A 26,792-nucleotide genomic window follows, 5' to 3' on the forward strand; every position below is an offset into this window, starting at 1 on the left:
CTAACTTCAATTAAATTTGACAACAGAACTAGAGTTGTTACCTGGCAGAATGAAGATGAATGCTCTAACTGTGGCTTAAAGCTGCTGTCCTTTGTGGGTGGGGTGAGGATACAGCCATTCCCAGGGTGAGGACACTGCTACAGAATTAATTACAAGCTAGATCAAGAAGACCCCACTTATTGCAGGGATTGTCATTTTATGTAAATTTGTACAAAGCTTGAAATGGCAGGCTCACATAGTTTATCTCTACACACTACTGTGGCATAAAGCAGCCTTGTTCTCATCATACAGAAGTAGATATTTCCTCTTATAGGTGAGGAAATGTACATATGCAAGCAACAAGAATAATGGTGTGATTTGTTTCTTACTGTAAATGTCTCCGTAAATACACATGCAAACTAGGTATTGCCCTTGAAGACCTGGAGAGCAGCCAGTGTGCCATGCTTCCTTGATGTAAACAGTTATGCATAAACAGCATTTCTTTTTACAGGGTCTGTGTTACTCCAAGCTTCCAAGTGTTCAGACCAAGGTTTTTCTTCTGCAGTTCCTTATCTGAGCTTTTCGGCAGTTTCCTGAGTACCCTCTAAACAACCCTTACCTTTGCAGCTCTAAAGAGATCTTCCCTCTAAGATCTGAGAGGAATTCCACCCACGTGCACTCATGACCATGCCAGTAACAGATGTTGCATCTCTGCATTTCCAAGGTGCCATTGAAGCTCTCACCATTTTGTCACACTCTGAACCACACTTAATCAGAGCTGCAAGATTTCCTCCTGTCATGGGGCAGGTGTTTGTATGTGTGTGCATGCATGTCTGTGTGTGTCTAGAACATCAGCTCTGTCACCTGTACATGTAGGTGTATCTAAAGCCAATCACCTGAGTCACGGAGTTTCAGCCCAAAGTGGTCCATGCAGAAGTCTTCACTTTAATCAAGTTTTAAGAAAACAAGAAAAACAAGACATTTGTAGTAGATACATGTGTAAAGAGAAACAAAGGATCCTCTCCTCCTCAGAAGTAGACTCAAGTTGAATACTTAAAACAGCAACAGAAATAATATTTACACATGTGTAAGGAATATTTATTTTGTGGGTGTCAGTAGATATGAAAATATTTGGCGTAATTCTGAAAAGAGTAATTTGGAAAACATTTTGTATGGTAGGATCCTTGGTATTTACTAAAGGAATTGTATTCTTTAAAAATTGTAAAGAATTTACATAACTGATTAGTAATTGTAGACTTGTTGCAGAAAATAAAGCATGGTGAAACAATAAACATGTTCAAAGAAACAGATTTTGGCATCTCAGTCAGTATTCTTTCTGTAGGACTAGACTTTGCAAAGGGTCAAATTGGATAGTTTGGAGCTTAAATTCCTGCAACTCATCTCACACAGCTCTTTTGCTAATGCCTATTCAATTAAAGAATGAGTCTATTCTAAAATTAACTGTGGCCACAGGGTCTAGTTTTAACAGGATGTTTCCATTTGTGAGTACTGTGTGGCTTCTTTGAAAGGAAGTGGGAGTTTCTGTATGAAACCAGTGGATTCACTATATAGCTGAGGTGGAGGAGAAGACAGCAGGTGTCACAGTTGGGGTTAGTCACACTAGAAAAGCTTGCCCAGAAAAATTAATTACACAGGGAGTGGGTGTGATTTTCAATACCACTCCCCCACTGGCCTATTTAAACTGGTCCACCTGCATCCACATTACAACTTCTATCATTACTACAATGCATTGCATCAGTTTTGGTTTCCATGCTTAAATAAACTGTCAGCCTATATTAACCTATGTATAGATATTTTCATGTGGTTTCCTCGTGGGAAAGGATTATGCTATGTCATACTATACCCATCAATCCTTACTACAATTCCTGCCTGACCTTGTTAGCTGATTTTAATCAATCCCCAAAAAGCAGCAGAGATCTCAGACACAATTACTTTCCCACAGTTTTCATAAAGACGGATAAGCCAAGTACAGGAAAGACTTCCTGTTATTGCTGGCATGAGGGATAGCCTGCAGTTCAGCCTTTATTACACTCAGTCTACAAAGAACAGGACCATTATGAATGCTTTTAAATGAAGGAAACGAGCCTTTTATAACCCATACCTTATTAGATATTGGAGATTCTAACCATAAGACATGCAGCAAGAGCAAACCAGACCTCTTGAGTCCAGCTGCTCATGGCAGTGTATCCCAGTATATTCTTATGTTAGTATCCACCCTACCAGTTTGGCAGCATCCAAAGCAGGGGTGCTACCTCTTTTCTCTACGCTGTCGTAAGTAGCACTGCAGAACCTTCCAGGACAGACAAGCTTTTTCCTGCAATAAAATTTCTGAAGTCAAATTCACAAGTCATTTAAAAGCGCATGTGGTGAGCAGGGTTGGGGTACAGCTGTGAGAACCAGCAAGCAAGTAATTTTGCTTCAGCCATGACAGATACCTGGCTTGCTCACCAATTGGAGTGCACACTTTGCCCAGTGGGACTGGGGAGGATGAGGGTGGTTTGGAGTTTGTTTTTGTGGTTTTGGTTTCTTATTGTTGTTGTTATCATGTTTTTGTTATGTTTATTTTTTGCAGGGAAACTCACTGAAAATCACCCATTTCACACAGTGATGGATAGCTGGGAGGCATCATTGCCTGGTGTAAGTTCCTGATTCAACTCTTGAATCTTGCCCAATGCAAATAAAGTATTTGCATACCCACCAGCAACAAGGAAAAAAAACTGCACTGAGGGTGCAAACGAAGCACTCAGTACAAAGAATGCCAAAATTGAGACATACTCCATTCAGTGCTCTGAAGGGCAGAACTTACAGAAAGAGAATCTGATCCTTTTTATCCTCCTTGTTCCACCACCTAGAAAATACTCAGTGAGAACATCACAAGGCCTGCTCTTAGCACAGAAGTTTTTTCTGTGTGCTTTTCAGTCTCAGTCATTATCATGGTATGTAATAGCTTCATAAGACTTACCTTTTAATCCCCAACTTAAATAAGAGGAGTTTATTATTCCTATATTTCTGGTTAGTCTTTTGAAAAATAGATGTACTGTATCAAAACTAAAATTTGCCTCTCCAGTGGAAAGTTTTCTCAGGTGTAAAGCAACCATAAAGCCTATTTCATTCAGCTGCAGCTTAACACAAATGAAAACAAGAAGACAAGTTTTCATTATGGCTTCACAGAAAATGAGAACATACAAATAACCAGCTGCAGAGAGTTTGGTTTCAAGGAAAACCAAGTAAAACATGTTGAGAAACTATCATACTCAGCATCAGAGTTCCTGATTTTGGGAGTCTTGGCTCTAAGGATATTACCTAGATGCTGAGTAAGATACCTTGGAGTAATATCCCAAGAATCTCTGTGTAGTACACAAAGCTGCTTCAGGTAGGTGGTCGGGTATGCTTTGGACATGGCTGTGCTACAAACCCAGCCATTCTCCATAATTAAGTGCCTTATTCACGGATTTTAATTGTTTTTCCCTTTGCCTGGAATTAGCCCTTTTTCAAAATGAAGCCACAGGGTCAGACATTTAAAATATGGCTGGAGAAGCTCCCTTTACCAATCTCTTACCACATAGCATCTAGTGAGCTAGATTCAACTCCTCCAATGCCAAATGGGAAGAAGGTGACTAAATCTTGACCTCCTGAACAGTACACTGAACACACCCCATCCGCAGGAGCCTGTCAGGGAACTGATGGTGCAGTTACATCTTGATAGCCCTGACCAGCCTCGCCTGGGACCTGCATGCATGGCCCATGGGCCAGAGCTCCACTTAAGCCCAGTTCTGAGCCTTTAGTCCCTGTCAGAGCTTTCTAGTAGATACATACATGTTTTGTTTGGTCTTCTGCCTTGTTTACCAACCCTATTGTAGCTCTGTTTCCAGCTGTGGCCTTATCTTCTGCTGCTCTTTGTACAGTCTTTAGACCCGTTTCGTTGCTTCATCTTATCTAGGACCACCAGCGCAGCTGCACTCTGCTGCCACTGGCCTGTTCAGGTATTGTGCTCTGGCCAGTGAGAACACTGCCTGTGGCACGGCCACCCTCAGCTCCAGCCTTTTCCTCCCTTGAGCAGCAGCCTTGTATTGCTGCTCCCTACGAGCAACAGTACTCATGATAATTGCAACAATAACGATAAATGTAATGAAAAGGAGAGAGAGAAACAAAACCCCGGAAAAACAAGTGATGCCCAGCAGAGTGTTCAGCAGACACTGACTGATGCCTGGAGTTGCTGACTGGAGTTAAACCATGACAAGTGTTTCATTTGCGTTCATCTTACATTGAAGGTAAACAGGAATTCTACATGGCTGGTATGGATCGGGACTGTAACAGGGCTTTGCTTTGTCCAGCTCATCGCCTGCCAGCCCATAGCCTCGGGAGCCCTCCAGCCCTGCTAGAACCAGACACCCAGCAGCTGACAATGCTGTCCCAGCGATGTGTCATCCCAGTCACCATCACCTTCCAACGCTTTGGGTGTTTATAATAGACTCAGAGCCTGCTGTTCTCTATTCATGGAAGCTGCCATTCACCCCACAATCAGAGCCTGCCAGCAAATGTTTGCGTTGTCACACAGAGTGAATATTGTGTGTCAGAGTACTCGCTGTTTGGATGGCCGCCACGGCATTTATCTTCTTCCACAGCATCCAGGCCGTGGAGCTCCTTTTTGTTGCCCGGTTTCTACTGGAAGGGTCAGACAGTCACAGGTGCGCGTCACCCCGCGTTTGCCCCGGTAAGGGATGACGAACACTCAGCTCCGACCAGCGCCGGCGACGCTCAGGGGACGGGCGCTACGCCGCGCCCCTTCCCCCGTGCCGCTTCCTCGGCTCCCCCTCCCTCCTCGGAGCCCGCGGCCCTTCCTCAGCCGCGGCGTGGCACCGGGAGCTCTCCTTCTCCGCTCCGGCCGCGCCCGAAGGTCGGGCAAGGCCGGTGAGGGGAGAGGTCGCCCCTTCCCACCGCCCCCGGAGGAAGTGACATGATGACGGCGGGAAGGGAAGGCGAGGGGGGCCCTGTTCCCGGAGTGGAGCCGCCCGGCGGGTGGAGCCTGGCGGCCCCGCCCGAGCCGCCCGCCCGCTCCCGCCGCGTGCAAAGTAGTGGCAGCCGGTGCGGCTCGGCCGCCGCCCGCTCCCGGCGCCCCAGCGCGGCACGCGTGCCCAGGCCCGCCGGCGCCAGGTACGTGCTCTTCCCCTGGCGCCCTCCGCGCTCCGCAGGTGCGGGGCCGCCCTTCCTTCTCTCCCTTCTCTGCCCGGCGCGCTGCCCCGGGCGGACAAACCAGCCCCGAGCCAGCCCCTCCCTGGCGCTGCCGCCCCCCGGCAGCCGCCGGCGGGGCGTGCGGGAGAGGCGGGCGGTGGGCTGCGCGTACAAGTTCCCTGAATTATTCGCCGCCGGGCTGGGTCTCTCCCGCCGCCCGGACCCGCGCCGTTTCTCCCGCGGCCGCCGAGAATTTTCCTGCCGCCTGCGGGCCCCCTTTGTGTGGCGAGCTCTACCCGCGCCGGGGTTTCCGTGGAAACGGCGGAGCTACGGCGGCCCAGCCCCGCCGAGCCCCCCTCTGCCGCGCCGGGCGGGCGTGCCGCCCCTTCCACTTTCCTGTCGGTGCCGGCCCTCGGCGCGGCTGGCGGTGGCCGCGGATGGGGCGGGCGGTGCGGTTGCCCCGGGAACGGGCGGGTGCCAGCGGCCGCTCGCTGCCGCCTCCCCGGAGGCGCCGCTCCACAGCGGGCGGGCGCGGCGGGGTCCCGAGCGGGCGGGCTCGGGTCAGGCTCCGTGCGCCGTAGCCGGGAGTCCGTGAGCTGAGGCGGGGAGAGGGGCAGTCTGCCTCCCTGGTGACGTGCTCACGTGTTGTAGGAGCTCTGCCTTTCACCTGTCGGCGTCTGTTCATAAAGATGTTTAAGCCGAATTAAATAATGGCCGCGAACTGAGTTAAGGTGTGTTGGCTGATACCATGTGGTGAACGTTATTTAATAACAAGTAATGCTTTTTAGCATTTATTTCAACAAGTGAGCACTCACAGGGATGGCTGAAAAGACAACCCACGAAAGAGTCTGTTTCAACAATGTCACACCAAGACTTCTGGTCCTTATCTTTGCTACACATTTCTAAAAGTTGTGGTTTAAGTCCCTATGCGGACATCTAAGAATGATGTACTTTATGAAGGTGCTTGTGTGGGAGAGAGCAACCTTGCTGCTACATGAAAACTGAAAATGCTTTACCACGAGGTAGAAGGATGCCAGAAACTCTCAAACTAAAAAACCCAAGAATATATTTTTTAAAAATTATGCCTGTGGCCCAGGAAGTTGTACCAGGCGATTGTAGCCTTAGCTTGTACTGATAATGACTTCACTCTAGAGTGAGAGTAGCAAAAGAATTAAAAACTGCTGGAGTAGAGAAACTTTCATGAAACAACTTAAGCTGACATTTGCAGCCTTTTTTTTTCCTCTAACTTCTCATGTGAGGGATAAGATTGGTGTAGATGTACAGAAGTCTGCTTATATATGCCAGGACTACTTTTGTGTAAAGACTGACTGCATGGATCAGTAGAATAGTTGATGTGTTCTAAATGTTTGCTGTCATTTTCTTTCTCTAGCTGCTTATATCTAATACGACGCTGTGGTTTTCCAAACAATATGGATTAAACACGTGTTTATTCACTTTAGAAATTTGTGTAAATATTATGTGTAGCTTTCCTCATCCCTGTTAATGTTTTGCGTTAACAATGCCTGAATAAGTTGTATCGAAAAATGAAATTTTAACTGTGTTTTATGGATGACGGGGCCAGGTTTCAAGTGGAAGAATATATTGGGAAGCCTGCAGAGAAGAGAGAACACATTGCAAGCTGCTTATGGGTAAAGGTTGCTCTTAAGTAAAGTTTAGTTGTGTTGTTGGCAAGCACTTTAACAGATTTTTAGTAAGTGTCTCAAAACAAGGTGGAAGTAACATATTTTAGGAGTGGAGAAATTGTACAGAGAGGTTAGCACTTGCTCAGAGTCATAGAACAGAGAATGCTGTCCCCAGAGTACAGTAATTAACTGTGTTTCTTGAGACTCGGTGGGTGTTATTTTGGTGGCAGGTTGTTTTTGCAGTAAGTCTCGCCCTATCCAGCGCAAATGCAGAGGTGCTGAAGCAATGTTCATCTCTCTCGAGTGAGGTATGCTCTCCTGGAGTGGTGGATGCACATCACTCACAGTTTAATAGACTTACTGTACCATAACAGACAGGAGTTTTGTAGGATAAAAGGTCCCTTGCAGATGATGGATGAGAATCCTACAGCTGTACTCTGCCCTGCTGAAAGGAGTGGATTGTTTTTTCTGTTTTCCTTGATTTTAGTGCTGGAAGGTGAAGACTGGGAACAAACCCCTTCAAATCTCTTTTTGCAGGGGTGCAAACACAGCTGTGCTGAGAGTAGCAAGGTACTATTCTTGTATTGCAAATGAGCACTTGCAGCCCTTAGACCTTGAATTAGTAATTTGGTCTTAAATTTTAAGAATTCCGATTTCTGCTGCATGATGTGGAATGCCGCTTCCCTAGCTAATATCACTACTACTGCTGTCAGTGTGTCCTGATAAGGGAGCAGGAGGGCAACAGTGCATAGTAAGGCACTGTGCATGTACTGTACTCTGGGTCTTGCTTATTAGGGAGAGCATTATACCAGTCAAGGCAACTGTCTCATAGGGTGTGTTTGATTCAGCTGTACTGAGTGCAGCGGGCATTTTGTAAGGGAAGTAGAAATATGGCAGAACAGTACCCCATGTGCTTTGTTGCCTTTCAGCACTGGTATGTGGCAGCTGAGAGTGTGTTTATTTCCCTGAAGTGGTTTATCTGTGGGGTGGCCTTGCCCAGTGATTAATTTTGAGGTGTTTGGGAAAGTTTGCTCACCAGTCTGTTGTTTGGTGGTCTTGGGCTCATTCACATCTGACTGGTGAGTACCCTGATCAGCTCTGACTAATGCTTGTGTGCTGCTCAGAAACTGCTGACTCACTTCGTTTTCTTGCTTTTCCCCTGTCTTCCTCCGGTGCCTTGAACTATAAAGGAGATAGGGTCCAAGGTAAGGTCAGAGAAGGATGAAATGGAAATGAATGAGAGTAACTGTGTGTTGTGGCAAGGACGAAGATGCTGCAAAGACGCCTCTTTGATAAAGTGAGAAAAACATGATAGCTGTAATGGATTTGCTGAAAAGGCCCAAAAGCTAGGTGTTAGGAACTGAGCAGAGCAGTGTAGCAGCTGTGGTGAGCCCACCAGAAGATGCTGGGTTATGTCCTGCTAATGGTCTCTTCTTCAACTTGACCTTAAAGCATTTTTACTCCTTAGGCCACTGTTTTGACTTTCTGCTCTTCTGTCATGTCATATTCTGCCACAAAGAGCTTTACACTGAAATAATTTTCTGCTACTTGCAAAAGGGCTGACCCAGCTTGAGGTTTCTACTGTAGCATAAATAACAGGAACAGGGAAAGGTAATTAACCAGTCCTAGGCTGGAAAGGAGTCAGAGATAGAGGTCACTGAGAGAGGGTTTGCTTGCCAGAAGGTTAGGAGTTGCAGGCAAAGACAAGCATACTGATTTCAGTTGCTTGTGGGACTGTTAACTGTTTGAAAAACCTCTGATGTGCACTAGATTTCCTTTTAATTGGTCCAACAAACTTAAATTTCAGTCTCCCAGCAGGATCCAGGTGGATGTAAAGGTTTGTCCATGCTGGTTCAGTTGGCAGATAATGCAGGTTTTTTTCACCGGATGGAAAAAGGATAAGACTCAACACCTGCTGCTAAAGACAGGGAAAGAAACATATCTGGGGGGAATCTGAATGTGGAAATGGCACATCATTTCAAGTGACAGCTACTTTGTGAAAGTTAAACTGTGTCCTGCTTCTCTCCCTGTCTCCACATTATCCGTGTCTTCACACATCGTAGTTTGCTGCTTCTTACCATGTTTTTGAGCATTTTGGAAAATAGTATTACTGCAGATACTGCTTTGCACTTCTGGAAGGTCTTGAAGCATTCTGCCTGCAAGCAGACTACAATTGCTCTTGAATAATTTATGAGGTTCCCCCCTTCAAGTCCCAGGTGATTCGTCAGGGGTTAATTCTGTGATTCTGTCTCACTATGTTTTTTACATGCCTGTATCTCTGAATGTGTGCATAAATATTGCATTTCACCCAAGGAGACAGAAAAAAGCTTCATTTTGAATTTAGGCCATGTAAAAGTATCTCAAAAATACTTAAAGTAAGCAGGAGAAATGCTCAAAGCCAGGCTTTTAAAAGGACCTGGGTACTTGAAGTTGTTCAGTGATGTTGTAGAAAATCCAGGTAGGTGTTGATGTATCTGGTGCTTAGTTGAGTGCAAAATTTATAAAAATGTTCCTGGATTCTTAGCTGCATGTTCAGGAGCTGTTAACATCTGCACACTTAACCATCCAGTAAAGTACCATGCAGTCAGATCAAGCACTGTCTCTGAATGATCTTGCTGGATGCTTAAGGTGTTTTTGACTAGCCCTGCCTGTAGGTGCTGAGAATACAGGATCATTAAGTAGTTACATCACATTTGGCTGTTTTGGAGTCATAATGTTTGCTAAACAACAAAGACAATTGAAACTTGTTGAGAGATTTCTTCTGGCTTCAACAGAGTTTGAATCAGGTCCAAAATGAAACCTCCCTTTATTACTGGTGCCTGTGATAAAGGCTTTTAGTCTCTGAAGTTCTCAAATTAAATCAGGCTATTAGGGGACTGATGGTCAGGCAGAATGAGGAAGCTGAAAGTATTCCTAGTTCATGCTGTGGCAAAGTAGTTCTGAACACTTACATCATGAGGCAGAGGTGAGCAAAAACTGATATAGAATGGGACTGCTGATATCTGGGTAAAGCTGTCACCATGTTTATTTGGATTTTTACCTGGCATCTGGATGTCTGGTTGTTTTCTGTGTAGGTGCATCCAAGCCTTTCACTGAAGCTGGTATCTTATTTTTTGGAACCATGCCCTCCACATCTCAGCTATAAGATGTTTTTTTAAGTATTAGGTTTTAGCTCTTTGGGGCAGGAGCTGGTTTTATTTGAATAATAAATCTGGAAGCTTTGTTCTTCACTTAAACTATTTTCTACAGAAGAAATCATTAAGCAGTATTTAATGAATAAGTACTAATATCCTGTGTATCTCTGTCTTGGTGTGGCTGCATCTCTTGTTTGCATTGTCATTTCCAGTTTTGGGGTGTGATTTTCATAAAGGAGAAATTCAGCTACTTTATACACTTCAGCATCATATGATAGAATACAGACAAATTAAATCAATACTTAAAGGTTAAAAAAAGGCCTTGTGAGTCTTTTTCTGTTTAATGTTTCCTTAGTATTCAAAGAGCATACTAATGTTGCCTCATATTAATTAAAAATATGCAAATGGCTTAGCTGAAGGAGACTGTCTCCTGTCACGGAAGATACAAAAACCTAACAGCTCACTTGGAGCTGTAATCAGGTAATGGCACTTCTTGTTTCCAGCACGGTTAACAATGTCTTGTGATTTGTACTGGAAGCTTTTGGATTCCCTTCTGGAGAAGGTCAGTGCTGTTGGCTCATACTGTGTGACTTGGAAGCACAAAGAATGTGGTCTGTGCCGTGTATCTGTTGCATCTGTGGCAGCGTGGGCAGCAGGGCTGAGACCTGCCAGGCAGGAGCGCAGGGTTGTCTCCAGCAGGGGCCATACAGCTGCTCAGAGAGAGGCACCACATTTGAGGTTGTCATACTGGGGTTTTGGGGACAGTAGAAAATTTGTTACTGGCCCACAGCTCAGTGGTGGAAGTTGTGCTTGAAACCAGCAGTGCTGTCACCATGGTGTATTTCTCAGCTCAGGGACTTATGCCCGATCTCTGCCACAATTTTTTGTTTTTAAGATTTTTGCTGCCAAAAATTCTATGTTACACTGTAGTTGCACTTTCTGGTTTGGTTTTTTTTTTTAGTAAACAAAACAACAAAGCCACATGAGTTGGGAATTAGACTCCTAGAAAAAGGCTTAAAGACATGACCCAAAATTACTAAAATCTAAATCACAATATCAGAAAATATAAAGAGGTCTTATATGGAAGTGAGGAAAGAAAGTTGCCCTTTTCCCAATGCTGATGATTTTTATCTTCCAACTGATGTCTTTGTAGCATCCTTCAATGCCTTTAATACCTTCTAAGGTAAGAATAATAGGAAAGATGTATATTTGTGTGCACACGCACGTAATACTGCCCACTTGGTGCTAAAGCTGTAACTTGTAGTTTATGGTACAGAACCATCCAAGTTGCTGAATACTTGACTTGCATTGTTTGAGGAATAGAGAAAGAAAGGGAAGCAGAGTGCATTAGATCAGCACATACATCCTGGGTTGTACAGGAGCATTTATACCTATTGCATCGTCTGCTTCTGCTGAAGATCCTTGTGGGATGTGTCCATTCCATCTCTGCTCTCTATGTGTGGTCTTTAAAAAGGTGTTGCAAGGCAAATGTGAGGGTGGGCAAGAAGGCAAATAAAGGAGTATGAAAAGTACCATTTTGTGTTGGTAAAATCTGGAGTCTGGGGAAGTGGCAGGTTGTGGTTCTGCTGCCGTGGATTTACTGTGTAACTTTCACAAGCTCTCTACCAGGGTCGGTAAGAGGGGAGCAGCAAGGTTTATTTCACTGTAGTGTCTTCTGAATGGCTGTAGCTTTTCCCATCAAATGGGAAGGATAAGTAGAGGCAAAAAATGGACAAAATCCATAACTGCTTTCTAATCCTGTATTTGAACTTGCCTAGAGAAATGGACTTGCTTATGTTACTAAGTCTGCTGAGAGGATATGAAACTCTTCTGCCTGGATACAACTGCTTATGTGTTAGAGGTGTGTTTGTTTCAGGACAAGAGTTAGGAGGTGATACTTTTATAATCTAACTTTGCAACTCATTGTGGGTAAGAATAGGAGGATTAAATATTTGAAGCTTTGAAGCAAATGTGATCCATGTTTCTGTGTTGCCTCTCACATAAATGTGGTTTGGATGCAGGGGAAGTACTTTGTCTGTTGAGACTGTATAAGCAGTTCCTGTACCTTGTGCTGACTCTTTGTGTTGCTGTGAATGCAATTTATAATCCTTAAAGCAAGGTGAGGACAATCAGTGGCATAAGCTATGAACCTTCATAGGAGCAGCCTTATTTCCAAAGCTTATCTCTTATCAAGAGAATGTTTGGACTCCAAGCACAATTTTAAAAAGCAGCCCTGTTTTTGTACTCCTGAGTAATCCTTTGTCGGCCTTCTTCCATACCCCCATTTATTTGGGCTCTTTTAAAATAAATGTTTTTATAATAACCAGTGAAGAACTCAGTAGCTACTCTTGTGTTGGATCTGTTCCTGAAATGCCCAGTGTAGAGGTGAGCAGTGTGCCCTTGATGCTGGGTAAGTATTACAATGCAGGTGGCAACATCCTGTTGTACTGCCCCTGTTACCTCTGTGTTTTTTAATATGTTAATTTCCTGTGTAAGGAGTGATGTTGTGGATCTCACCCTTGAGAGATTTTTCTTAGGCTGGGCATTGAGGATCAGTGCCCTAACTAGACCAACTCTGATCTCTCTACTTCAAATGGACAGTTGCCCCAAATGGTCTGTGACTGTTCTGTACAAAATTGCATGTATCATAAATGCAAAACCATCTCTACTTACGGACATACATAGGTGCGTTTATATTTTCTGAGGCTTTGTTTGTTGCAAACATTCAGAATCGGTAGTTTAACAAACCACCTGCACTTTTGCAGAATGCCGTAAGTCACTGAAGTGACTTTGTGCAAACATGTTTGTGAGGGAGTTGTTTTTTATAGAGTGCCAGATGACAGTAACGTGTGTGTCTGGTTACCTTTGATTAAGCACTTAATGTTGTCTATGAAAACAAATATTAAATTGTCTGTGAGCATGTGATATAGTTGCATGTCCTACACCCTTTGTGGTTATTCACCTCAGTTATTTTTGAGGAACTATCCAGGTTGCTTTTGTTAGTGTGACAGCATAGCCCACATCCTGCTTAGATTCTTAATATACTTTCTTGTCTTTTTTTTTTACTGTTTAGTCCTGCTGTCTTGCTTAGTCCCTAAATTTTACTTTTGTGTGGTGCTGCCCTTGTTGTCAGTGCAAGTGACTTTTTAGGTTAATGGACCCAGTTTAAGTAATGTAGTAAAAAAGGAAACAGAGAGACTCAGTGGTCCCCAGGACTGAACTCTCAAACTGAACTCTGATAAACTCATCTGCATCTTGAGTATCTTAACGCAGCTCTTCATTTTATTTTTTCCCAAGCAAAATGCAGATAATTGTGCTTTATATATATTTGTATGTATATATATGAATGGATTAAAGTACAGGAATCTGTGTGGGAAACAGTTGAACAGCAACACTTAGCATTTTGGAAAGAAGCAACTTGCCTTCCAGTGCTATTTTTGTGAACTTCATGTTCTGCACCCGAGATAACTGATGTACTTCACCCTCACGTATTTTTTGAGGATCTCTTTAGAAGCTTGGAACAGAAGTGCTTAACTTCAAGGGGTTTATTCTTTCCAAATACCTCCTCTCAGCATCAAGCGCTGCAGTCTCTAAATGTTGCGTCTCTAAGGAGTTTTGTATTGATATGTGTTTTAAGTTCATCTCCCTTCTCTCTGAATATTTCATGCTTCTGGAAAAAGGAGCAAGATTGAACTGCTTCTCACCAGAACTTGGGCAGTTGCTCCCCATCTTTCCCTCTCCTTCCCAGACTTTGCATGCCTCTCTCGAGCTGCTGCCATCCTCCTCACCTTGCTGTATAAACATTGAGTCTAACAGGAGCTCTGCTATGCGTTTTGCCAGTAAGGTATGTGTACACAGAGGACTTGTGTCCTGGTAGGCATGCAGAGTTTGTGTAGCTGTTTTCCCTACATTAGATCACAGCAGGAAGAAAATTTGAAAGGGAGAAAGGGAAAGCATTTTGCGGCAATAACCATTTGAAAACTCCCAGATTAATACTTCTGTTTCTTCAGTTGACATTCTGTTACGCAAATTATCTCTCTGCTCACTAGAAGATAAACAGTAAGTCAGTTTTAGAGCAAGTATATAAATTTGAAATTCTAAATCTTTCTGGTAGATGGTATGCATTCTTCAGCTTTTGAAACAGCCAGACTGACTGATCCCTCCATTGTAACAATGTGCAGGAATGCAGGACTCCTTATAAAAATCTAAAAGCATTCCTAAGTTCTCTTAACTTTGGGGAAGAGTCTTAAGATATGATCAAATTATTCCACAGTTTGGGAATTTTTTTGAGAAAATTGTGTGTTGATCTTGGCCGACTTGGTTTACATCAAATTGTTCCCTCACTCCCCTTCCTCAGCAGGACAAGCGAAGAAAATAGGACAGAAAAGTCTGCGTGTTGAGGTAAGGACAGGGGGGTCATTCACCAGTTACCATCATGGTCAAAAGAGACTTGGGGAAGTATAATACAACTTATCATCAGCTGAACAAAGGTGGGCAAAAAATGCTTTAGTAGGTCCTTTTGGGGAGGTGATTCAAACCCTAATTAAGCATGAGGCAAATAGACAAATTCTTTCTCCAGATTTGGGGTTTTTTGGTGTGGAGTGTACAGATACAGTCTCATTGCAGGTGAATACACACATGGATGCAACCTCACTTTTGCTAGCTTGATGCTCACTGACCGAAAGAGAAGAGCACAGGGGCTTCCTGTGACACGCTTTGCATATGTATTTCATGTGCAGCAGCACTGTTAAAATACACTCTGATGTATATGCAGTGCTGCTGTCTGTGCTCTTTTCACATAATTAGTGAGGTTGGAAAAGACTTCAGAGATCGAGTCCAATCTCTGACAGAATTGACCATGTCAACCAGACCATGGCACTGAATGGCAAGTCCAGTCTTTCCTTTAAACACCTCCAGGGTCAGTGACTCCCACCACCTCTCTGGGCAGCCCATTCTAATGTCTAATCACCCCTTCTGTAAAGAAATTCCTCGTGATGTCCAACCTGAACCTCCTTTGGTGCAGCTGAAGACGGTGTCTTCCTATCCTGTCTGTGGTTGCCTGAGAGAAGAGGCTGGCCCCACCAGGTTACAACCCCCTTAGAGAGTGATGAGGTCACCCCAGAGTCTCCTTTTCTCCAGGCTAAAAACCCCCAGCTCCCACAGCTGCTTCTCACAGGGCTTGGGCTCCTGACCCTTCACTACCAGCTCTGTTGCCCTTCTCAGGATGTGCTCCACCACCGTGGTGTCCTTGCAGTGAGGGGCTGAGAAGTGGATACAGTACTCAAGTGTGGCCTCACCAGTGCCAAATGTGTGGGTTTTGGTGGCAACTGCTAGTGATTTAAAAGGCACTACTGAAACTGCTTAATCTGACCTGAGCATATTTTCATAATAGTCTTTGTAACTCATCCATCCAAGAATCTGGTTTAGATGACAAAATGCAATAATAGGCATCATCATCATCAACAAGAAGTTGGTTGTTTTTAACTTTCAGCAAAGCATTGGAAGACTGAATCAAAGACTAGATAAAGTGAAAACTTTCATGTAAGCTTGAAATATATACTGAAAAAAGAGGTAGAGTGCTGGCTTACCTCTCTTTCTAAGTGGATAATATCAGCTCAATCTAGATGCTGTCAGATACATACCATGTTGCTTTCCACACTCCAGTAACTCTACATACTACATGAACTTTGGACACAGTGGATGACACTTCTTTGCTTTGTTAGTGCTTTCTCTAAAAGTGCAAACTGTTGTGTTCTTTGTGAAATCTCTAGTTGTTGTCTCAAAACACTTACTGACTTGGAAGTATGAAATAGAACTGTTCAGTAGCAGCAGCCTCTGCTGGCATAGAATTCTTCACTAGGCACATCACTTCTATGACCTCCTGGTCAGTTAGTCTAAGCAGAAGGAAATGCTGAGAGTAGTTGAAGTAGAAAACACAGTGGATCTTGCTGAAGAATGAAAGTTGGAGGGAAAATAATTAGGATGAATAGTCATGTAATTTGCTTTTAAACCTGAACATGTGACCTCTTAGTCGCTTGAAAAGATGCTTGCTGACTTGGTCCCTAAACAGACATTTGAGGTTTGAGTCTTCTGTTCTGTATCCAAAGGAAAACTGTTATAAAGAGTGTCCCTATTTGGGTTAGATGCTCTAGCTAGCCATTTTCTCCTAATTAATTTTAAGGGGTGTTTGATAGAAGAGAGCTTCTTGGCAGCATTCTGACCTTAATAGCTTCTGAGAAAATGCATTGATTGGCCCTTTTGTTTTTAAGAGATTGCTGTAATTTTCAGTCATTATCTATAAGGAAATCACTAATTTATTAAACCAGCATCACAGATAAAGAATTAAAGACCTGACTCTTTTATCACTTGAACTGGTGTTATGTTGATGTTACCCAGGAGAACTGTTAGAAAGACGAAGTGTAAGGTGTTCCTGTGGACTCTTAAACACATGTTTCTAGACTTCATTCATAAGATCAGAACTGATTCTTTTTGTTACTTGTACCAAGAATAAATGTGGAGTTTGGGTAATGAAAACAGTAAAAAAAAAAAATCTTATGAGTTTATGTCTGAGAAGCAGAAACTTAGCTACCATTCCATGTACAATGTTTAGGTTGCACATTTTATAGGTAGTCAAAAGAAAAAATTTCTCTGTGTTGTTCCCACTTTTTGGAAAAAAAGAATTTAAGCAGTGTTTCTCATTTCCTTTTGCAAGCAAGTTAGGTTAGATGCCTTTGGATGTTACTGCTTAAGTAGATTTAGTTGCCTTAAAACAGCTCTCTGAAGCTTTACTGAATTGGAAGTTTGATGGCTGAAGTAGGAAAGTGAGGAATTAATTACTTTCAGACATTCCATTGTGGCTTAATAAAATTGTAAGGCAAAAATCATGTTTTATCAGGGTTATCTCATACTTGTTTATTTTATTTCTGTGAAGTTTTATTTTAAAAACACAGTGGGAAGTAAATGATTCACATAAATGTAACATTTTAATAAAGTTTGGCATCTGTTATAACAAAAAGGTAACAAAAAATTACTGGATTAATTGGTGGACAAAAAGACTATTTTTGTTGCTAAGTCTATGTGTCATCAGCTTTCTACAGTAGATTTATGTTGATTATGTCAAATAGTGAGTTTTCAGGTCTTCACTAAGTAAGCAGTGCTGTGGTCTTTATTTGTAGCTGCTGTTTTTATGTTTTATCCCCTGGCTTTCTGATCTCTGGGAATTACCTTAGTTTGATTCTGTGGGATAGAATTAAACAGACAGACTAGCACAAAAAAACTTTCTGATCATTTTTAGCCAAGGACAGTAGGATAAACCCAGTCATTAGGGTTTTGGACACTGTAGAAATTCTTGCCCTGGGAAGCTGTCTTTGAAACCATCCACTTGCAGGTAGCTGGTTACTTCTATTCTAACTGTTTTAAAGAAAGTTGCTGCCTTTTTCTTTTTATTTGTTTGGCTTTGTCTTCTGAGTGTTCATTGCACAGATTGGACAAGAAACACAGCAGTAGTTCCTTCTAGACAACATTTCTCATTCTGCTTAGCCTTCAAAAACAAAGCCTTTGGTCAAAGCCCAAGCTAGTAAATTGTCTGCCCCCCTAAGAATCATATCTTTAATAGGAAGGTTTGTTAAAGCTGGAAAAGCTTTTTGCGAGTATCATGACAGTGGTTACTACAATGAATAGAGGCCTGTTCTGCCATTCTGAGCTACAGCTGGTGTCAGCTGTGGTACTGAATAGTACAGCAAGATAAAGGGAACAAAAGGGCACATTTTGTCTGCTAATAATAGGCTTGGGACTGCCATAAACTTTATATAAATTATGCAACAATACAGATTCTCTTTCTTAAATTTTTCCTCATCTTCCTTGCGGTTGAAGAACTGGCTAAATAACTTCCGAAGGCTCTGCAGCAATTCTTGTGTGTGCTCTTTGCTGTGGCTAGCAGAGTCAGCAAAGGGCAGTAAAACATTTAAATGTTTCAGGTCACTGGTCTAGACTCAGTGCCTCACATAATGGGGTCTCATATAAACTAAAAGGATAGGCATAAAGATTTTTTTCATCAGTTAATTCCCTAGGCTGCTGACAGCTGCTGTTTTGTTATTGCATGTGACTAGCACATTCAGAAATATTGTCTCAGTACTCTTTCCCTCCCTGGGAAAACTCTTCCATGCCTCAGAGGGTGAAGCAGTGGAGGAATGGAACAGGTTGGCAGAAACACCTCCTGTGTAACTGTATTCAGACTACTGGGGGTTGTGTTTGCTGAGAGATGTACATTCATTCTTGTGGTGGTGGTAGTAATGGTGGGGGGGGAGGTCAGTGCAATATTTGATAGGTCAGAATACTTTGCAGAGGACATTTCCTCTGAATATCAATTGCTAAGGTTGGACTGGACCTTTCCAAAATTATACAAACATTTCATAAGTAACCTTAGAATTGATTCCTTTCTGGAAACACTTCTGGGTCACAGGTTAATACTGTTATTGATGTTTCATTTCTGGGTTTATGGATTATAACTGACAGAATCAGTGTCAAGGAATAATTGAACAAATTGTATGTATTGTGCATAGCCAAGCTTTTATTCTCTTGCCAAAATCAACTGTTATTTGAGTATGAGAGGGGAAGAAGACAATAAAGCTAGAGTTAAGGGGCTCCTACCTCTTATTTGGGGACCATAGCTTGTAGAGAAAAGCACATCACCTAACCCAGGTCTAAAGCATTTACTTTGGAGCCGCTCTTGAAGATTACAGAAGTGACTGTGTATGTCTCATGAAGTACAGACAATTCAAATAAAAATATAAGTTCATATCAAAACTGTCATATTGTTCAAACCAAAATATTTGCTCATATTTTATTAATAAAAACCTTATAGAAGAGTATTGTAGTCCATGGAGTGGTGTCATATGCTCACAGGTTTTGCAGAGTTAAGACTGAAATTTAAGAATTTGTTTCCAAAGCCAAATGTAAATTGGTTCACAAATACAGTATTCTGTTTGTGTTCTTACTTTTGCAAATACTGACATCAGGCCTTTTCCTACAATAGACTTAACTTTAATTAAAGTGTAAGCATGAATTTTGTTTAAAGTCTGTCTATAGAAATAAATGCCCTCTGTAACTGCTGATACTATTTGGTTTTGCAGGTTGTCTTCTGAATTTTGTGTCTGAAGGTACCCTCTTGCTTTCTCAGCAAATCATGGACATCGTTGGCTTTCTGAAGTCGCAATTCATTTGCCACCTTCTGATCTGCTACATATTTATAGTGTCAGGACTGATCATTAACTTCATTCAACTCTTTACACTTATACTTTGGCCAATCAACAAGCAACTGTTCAGGAAGATCAACTGCAGGCTGGCTTACTGCATTTCAAGCCGTAAGATTTTTTTTTTTTTGGTTTAAGTATTTTCATATTTTGTCTTGAGTGTATTGGTAGAAAAGTTCTGGGTTTCAAAGCCTATATAAAGGTCATGTCTGCTTCCTACATCACTGCACTTGTATGAGGAGATGTGTGCCTTGTTGAAATGTCTTCTTGTGCTGAAATGTTTTGCTCTTTTATAGTGGGATACTTGCTTGACTCAGTACGTTGAAGTAAGATTGCCTCTCATTTGGCTATCCATCATGTTTCATTAAACCAAATGAGAAATATTGACCAAATAATGCATCTCAGCAAGTTCAGCTATTATCTGTAGGCTTACAGTGTTAACAGGTCACTTCCAATAATGCTTTCAATCTTTTTATCACCCTTTTTTTTTTATAATCTTGGTTTAAATGTTTCATGTGCAAATCCTATTCAGGACTGGGAGATAACAGGAGAAAAAAGGAAAAATGTTCGATTTCATGTGTTTTTTTCTTAGGCCAGTTATAAACTGTTTTTTCTTTGAATAGGATTTCAGATGTTAAGCTGCATCTGTATGTATTCAGCATATGCATGTAGTTATAATGCATACAGCAGGTAACCTGTAATCATTTGGAAGAAGTAGGGATTGTAATGATATTGATTTTTCTGGGAGAGATGGGACCATGAGCTCAGGATGTTGTAGGCAGAACAGACCTTTGACTGCTGAGATGTGACAGTTTACTGGCATTTGATGAAACAGGTAATTCCAGTAGAATGAGTGACACTGTACCCATTTGTTTGTTCTCTGTTAGAGGGAGTTTAGTGGAATCTTCACCTGACAACAGTGAATTATCAGAGCATTTGCAGTTTTCTTGTTGTAATCAGTTTGCTTATATATTTGCTTTTAAAAGAGCTGCAACTGCAGTTTTAGCAATTTTATTGTACTGCTGCTTCTGACTTCCACATAACTGCATTAACATATAGCAGAGAGAATTCTTTACTGTTATAAGAAACTGTTATAGAAATGCTAATGTACCCACATTCAGTATTTAGGAATGTGCTGTTAAATGTGTCCACCTTCCAGAGAGATTTGCTTGGGCCTTTCTGAATCTCAGAAGTACTTTCTTCGAAGAAAACTGTTGAAAAATGCATGCTTCTTGTTGTTCCCTAAAGATTATCCAAGTGTGATGTCACTGTCAATGCGAAGTGACTTATGGATGTTTTTGTACTGGGGAAAACAACCCTCCAGTACAGCATTTAACAATTGTGCTGTAGAAATGCAGCAAAATGGTTTCTTTCAAGTAACCTTTTCTGCTACTAGGAGCCTGAAACGGAAAAACATTGTTAGTATTCAAAATCAGCTGTGAAGTAGATGCCTCAACTTGGGGGCCACTAGGGATTATTTATCTTTCATCAGTGACTCTCATGAGTACCAATTCAAAGCATATTTTTAAAACATGTTTTTGACTTAAATTTCAAGTGCATCAGAGTGAATAGTCCTAAATAAATTTGGGATGCTGTTTTATTATTTCTGTAATGGAGAGAAGATGTTCTTTCTGAAAAAGTTCTTTTTTGCTGTCTGTGCGCATGTCCCTGAAGTGTTGAGTTTGCAAGTGCTATTAATTTGCATGTACACAGAGTGGTATTGAATCTGGCCAGGTTTTTACATTTTGGCTGGCAGCATAGTGCATGTTTGAAGCCATGGCATGTAGAAGATACTGTACAGCTGTGTATAGGTATCTATTATTATTTTTCATGCAATACCTTCTGACCCATTCTTGCTTTTGGCCACTTAGTGCAGGGATATCAGCTATTCTACAGTCTTCAGGCTGAATCCTTCAGTTCAGCTCAATCTAGTCTGATCTAGGGGATGGACAGTATGGAAGAGGGAGTAATCCTGAATGCTTGTCCTTGGTGGGGCAGATGGCTTTGTACTCAGGGTTGCTGATCTAGTCTTCAGTGTTGATGCCACTGGAATAGATTGTGTTGTGAGGTTTTTGCCCAGTCATGGTCAGAACAAAGTATGTCTAGGTTAAAGCCATTTATTTTAGCTTTACAACAGAGCAAGCTAGCATTTGATGAGTCACCCTTATCTGAGTGATATTTGGAAAGGGGAAAATGATAGTTAATTTGAAAAACTATTTCAAAGAACTAAAGGCCAGTTAATCAAAATGGATGTGTTTTTGGGAGCCACTGATGTTGTGACTAATAAGTCAGGTTTGTATGGGTCTGATGAAAGTCACGGAAACAGCCTACAGCTGGAGACAATGACGTTAGCATTGGAGAATATAAAGAGGTGTGTGCTTTTGCGGTGGTGACAAGAATCATACTGCCTTGAGAGCCTGATACAGCCTGAGTCACCAAGTCAACCAAAGAGTGAAATAGAGCAGGCATGGTTTAATTGAAAAATGAAATGAAAGCAGCAGTTGTCCTTAGATCTTGCAAGTTCAGTTGTTTTCGATTTGATGTCAAAGGTAGAGATAAATGGCTCCATGAAATTGGAGACTTATTTTGCTTTGATGCTGTGCTCTTTGGGCAAGTTGGGGGTTTTTGTATTTCAAGTAGTGGTATTTTATTACACCCTTTTTCTTCCTATCTCCTTCCCAATATAAGAATGTAATATTCTCGCTTCCCCTCATGCACTGTCTGCTGTCATAATGCATATGGGAAGCTAAAGTTCTCTTGTGATTAATGACTTGTCCTCACTTGAGCAGTACAGCTTGAATTGGGGTGCTTCTCTGTTCACATGGATCAAACCAGATTAGCTTGAGTTAAAGTATTCATGGAATCATTAAGGTTGGAAAAGACCCTTATGATTGAGTCCAGCTGTCAGCTCAGCACTGCCACATCCACTGCTAAACCATGTCCCTAAGAGCCAATCTACATGTCTTATAAATATCTCCAAAGATGATGACTCAAATCCTGGGCAGCCTGTTCCAGTGCTTGACAACCCTTTCCGTGAAGAATGTTTCCCAGATATCCAATCTAAACCTTTCTGGGTGCAGTTTGAATCCGTTTCCTCTTGTCCTGTCACTTTTTCATTGGGAAAAGAGGCCAACCCCCACTTTACTACTTTACTACAGCCTCCTTTCAGGTAGCTGTAGTGGGTGATGAGGTCTTCCCTGATCATCCTTTTCTCCCTCAGTTGCTCCTCATAAGACTCGTGCCCCAGACCCTTCAGCAGCTTCATGCCATGAACTGGCTGCATGGAGTAGCTGTGCTGTGGTAGTTGAGCACTGGTAGCTGTGCAGGCTGCTGCTTCTCTGCCGTGAGTTTGGCGCCTGCACTACAGCTGCTCTCCATAGCTGCTGACAGCCATGAAGGCTATAGCCACAGACATCAAACTTCTCATCAATGCAAGTTTAAGAGCTAAAAATCTGGTTTCCAGTTTGAATTGACAAAAAGATTAGCTAGAGCAACAACCTGCTTTTAATGAAGCAGAGCAAGTGTAATGGCATATACCAAGTTGCCTTCAGCAACTGATAAGTTATTGCCATTCTTGAAACCAGTTGTGAGTCAACAGGGTGAGCTTAGCTTCTCTGCTGACCTGCTGCAATGTGTTACAGCATTGGGATGCTCTCCCAAGTGTATGTTATCCATTCCCCATATTGCATTTTGGGTTGCTTTTATATCTCCAAGATACTTCTCATACTTTACTATGAATAAACTCGTCCTATTTGATCCTGTTATCCCGTTTGACAAATATGTACAGAGTAATGGTTAGCTCTAGTGCTATGTCTTCTGTATGTCTTGATCTTTACTCAAGAGTGTTGTTGCAAAGAGTGGACACCCACCTTCAAAAGAACAAACTTTTGTCTGTGTTGGTCTTGAAATGAGGCAAAAGATTGGTAAGGGTTATGCACCCTCTTTCATGTTTAACCAACCAACCAAACAAACAAAAAAAAAAAAAAACGCCAAAGCAAACAAAGAGCAAAAGAAACCACACACAGGAACCAAATAACCCTCCCAAAATAAGAACAGGACACCAAAATCTTAGGGCTTCTAAATTGCAGAAAATATTTTCTGGATTCAAATATATATTCATGGATTGGTTCAACTGCCTGTTAATCCACTCCCCCTTTAGTAAAATGACAACCCAGATAAAACTCCCTCATACTGAAATCAACAGAGTGCACCCTATTAAGGAAATTGAACACTACAAACCTCAATAGGGTGATAACAATAAAATTTTCAAACATAAGTGTGCTTGGAAGTTGGCATAAGAGCAAAGGTTGGGCAAGCAATCAATCTTGGGTTTTATTTTTAAATAATTTAGGAACATTTTGTCTTCAGTTTCTTCTAAAAGATAGAGAACCAAGGTAGGAAGCACTTAGAGTGGAATACATCACAGTTCTCATAGATGCTGTTTGTGCCTGAATTGGAAGAGCTGGGAATACACCTTACTCTTCTCTCTTACGTCATAGCAAAGCACCACAAGGGGTGAACACAGCTTTTCCGCAGTAGCTTGTACAGTTGGCCAGACACATAGAGGGAACAGGTTGTCTTGGGACTCATGCCATATGTGCACGTGGCTGCACAGCTTGCTGGACACTGGGAAAGTGGTTTCTACTCCCAAATCAGTTTGTGCTTGCTTGGCTGTTGAAGTGCAGCCCCAGATCAAGCAGAGTGTGCTGAAATCCTGTGGACTGTTCAGGACACGTGCCTAGACCATGAGAATGGGACATACACATACAGGGTACGTGGCTTCTTCAGAGGTGCTGAATGGAGGTGTTTGCCTGTGAGTAGAGCAGTGTTGTTATCTTGTCCTCTTGCTGCCTCTGTACTGGGGGGAAATGAGCTTCTTGTGCTCCCAGGGTGGGTGGCAAACTGGCCTCGCTGCTGACTCTGCACCCGGTGAACATTGCGTAAACAGAACACCTGGCAGTAATGACATGGTCGTGTGGGCATGTGCACAAGGGCCTTAAAAGCAACCAACTTAGCTTCTAATGTGCCTTCATAAATAAATTATGGTAGTACTAATACCTATTGTTGTGCCATGAAAGGGGTGTTATTACTCCTCTAGGTAAAGTTACACTGTGTAGGCTGCAGTTTGTAGATCCTGCTGAGGAGAAGGCCCTTGTTTGCATAGAAAGAGGCACCCTGATACCTGTTCATTCACTGCAGCAAAAACAAGATGGAAACTGATTCTTCTTAAAACTGAGCTTCCTAGAAACAAAACCAGAGGAAACTGAGAACAACATCAAGTTTCATCATCTTGTCTGACTGTTACTACACAGTAAAGCTAATTCCTTCCATGTACAACTATAGGTTTTGCAATGTGAGGACTGAATATCTGACCAAAGCTTTGTGGTAGTATCAGGGCCATGCTAATCCTCAGTCCTTTGTTTCTTGGAGTTTAGAGGAGCCCTTAGCTATTTTACGTGTTTTTATGAAAGTGGTGCTGAGGCAGGGAGGAGAATTCTTGCCTCTGGTGCAGTTAAGTAGTTGGGAAGGACTGGGAAGCAAGAGGTACCCAGGGAAAGTAGGACTTTCTTCTTTTTCCACTTCTCTTTACCACTATCTTGTGCTGCAGAGGAAGCAGTCTACTGTTTTCAAAGTATGGCACAGTGTCCTTAACACAGTCCTATAGTATTTTATTTATAAAGCAACCTGAGTTATGCTTGTCAATGTTGATACAGCAAAGAGTTTTCATAGGACACTTAGGACTGCTTTCTTAGCTTCTCTGAAATGTTTTGAGTAATCTGTGCAAAATGCATTTTTCTCGAGCTACTTGTCTACATAAACCTTTGTTATCTTAGTTCTACACACCATGTCCATACAAAGCCAATGGTAAAGACTGGAAAATTTACAACAACTACTGAGGGAAAATTGGAGATTTTATAGTCTTGCAAAGGGAAGATGTTGATTTGAACTGTTAGAATACTAGACCATCACCATAACCTTCTCTTTTCTCTCAAGCCAAGCCATGGCAGTAACTGTGGGAGTGTACTAAGAAAATGCTCATGTTTATTTTTCCTAGAGTTTATCTACATTAAAATTAACTTTAGTGGAACTCATCTACCCTAAAGTGTCATCTACTCTAAGTCATTCATGTCTTCCTTCAGCCTATTTTCTAATACCCTTTTATACTGTTTTTTGGACTTAAGACAGTGCTTCTAGTTTTCTGAACAATTCTCCATTGAGACCAAACCTTGACTTTCTCTACTTCAATTTGGAAAGACAGAAGGAGCAATTACTGCGCCAGATTCTCCATTCTTTTACTGGTAGAGTAAGATGAAATGTGAGTGTGTGTGTGTTTGCCACATCCATCACAGCTTGGACTTTTTTCCAGATTGTGTTTGTGGAATTGCATTAATTGCTATGAATAAGTCCTCTACAGTGCCTAGCATATGCCTCCGTATTTTCCCTACTGTCATTAACTTGCTGTATCAACTAATAACATTTCAGTCCTTCTCATTTTGTGCCCCTTGCAGGAGTTGTTGCTCACTTTTCATAGGTGCTCAAGTATTGACAGTGAGCTTGAACGGACCACACAAGATTGTATGCTGATTGCAGGCATGCTGTGTGAGCGTGGGGAAGGTGTGTTGGAATGACATCTATGCATGACCTTTACCAGAGTTCTAGTTCAGCCTACAGGGAATATGATCTGTTTTGCTCAGCTCTCAGTTCAGGAGAAAGGGACTGCTTTCTGTCAAAATGAATGTGAAAAAAACTTTTGATACTGATGCTTTCTATACAAGACTAGCAAAAAGACAGAGAGGCATTTAGTCTGATCTTTAATGAAAAGGGCATCTTCACTGTCATTGATACTATTTTGTTATTGCTGGAGCCTTTGCTGGTCACTTGTCTTCATTTTCTTTTTTTTTTTTTTTTTTTTTTTTTTTTTTTTTGCATTAGATTGCTGAAGAAGTGTGATGGTAATAGTCTGCAGACTGGAAAGAGAGGTGGCAGGGAAGCAGTAGGTGAACTGCATTCTGTTTGGTGTCTAACATCACACATAACAAAGATTATAGCACCTTTTGTTAAACATTAGATCTGGCCAGCAATTTTCATAGATTCCTGAACTGGGGTAAATTTTGGTGTGTTTTCACAAAAGTATTTCTGTCTGACACAGCATAACTCAGGAACATGATATCTAATGATCTATGACATAGCACAGAATCTGAAGGCATTCTGGTGCTACAGTTGTTTATTTATTAAGGGTGAATATCACAAGATCATATTCATATTTGTGGAAACCCCATTTAAGCATTAGGCTTTATTTTATTGCTGAAATGATACTGAGACTGAAGGATAGTCCCTTGATGATGTGTAAACTTCATGCAAAGATGCAGAGAGTAGCTCACTCATCACCAGTTACAAGCAAGTACAAACTAGCAGTAATCCAGCTCTGTCCAGGGAAGCACAGTACCTCCATGGGAAAGACTACTATGGGAACTCTGAATTCTCCTGTGTTCAGTCAGGGAAGAGATCTGCTGCTGTAATGTCCAAGTGAGGAGCACTGTCTTGTCTCATTTGCTGTTGGTTTGCTCCATCGTCCACCCCCTCCCACTCCC

General features: G+C 42.0%; 1 protein-coding gene across 2 annotated transcripts in view; it reads left to right on the forward strand.

Annotated features, from left to right (window-relative positions):
- The first annotated feature begins 4,264 nt into the window (after positions 1–4,264).
- Positions 4,265–26,792, forward strand: part of AGPAT4 (1-acylglycerol-3-phosphate O-acyltransferase 4) — a 72,527-nt gene continuing 49,999 nt past the window's right edge. Inside the window, exons 1-2 of one of the 2 annotated variants that reach the window (XM_038130368.1) lie at positions 4,267–5,154; positions 19,081–19,311. In XM_038130368.1, coding sequence (XP_037986296.1) covers positions 19,134–19,311 — 178 coding nt within the window. In that variant the 5' untranslated portion in view covers positions 4,267–5,154; positions 19,081–19,133. Of the gene's footprint in view, positions 5,155–19,080; positions 19,312–26,792 lie in introns of both variants that reach the window. The other variant, XM_038130369.1, reaches the window with a different exon arrangement.

This window comes from Motacilla alba, chromosome 3, assembly GCF_015832195.1.
Source record: "Motacilla alba alba isolate MOTALB_02 chromosome 3, Motacilla_alba_V1.0_pri, whole genome shotgun sequence".
NCBI lineage: Eukaryota > Metazoa > Chordata > Aves > Passeriformes > Motacillidae > Motacilla > Motacilla alba.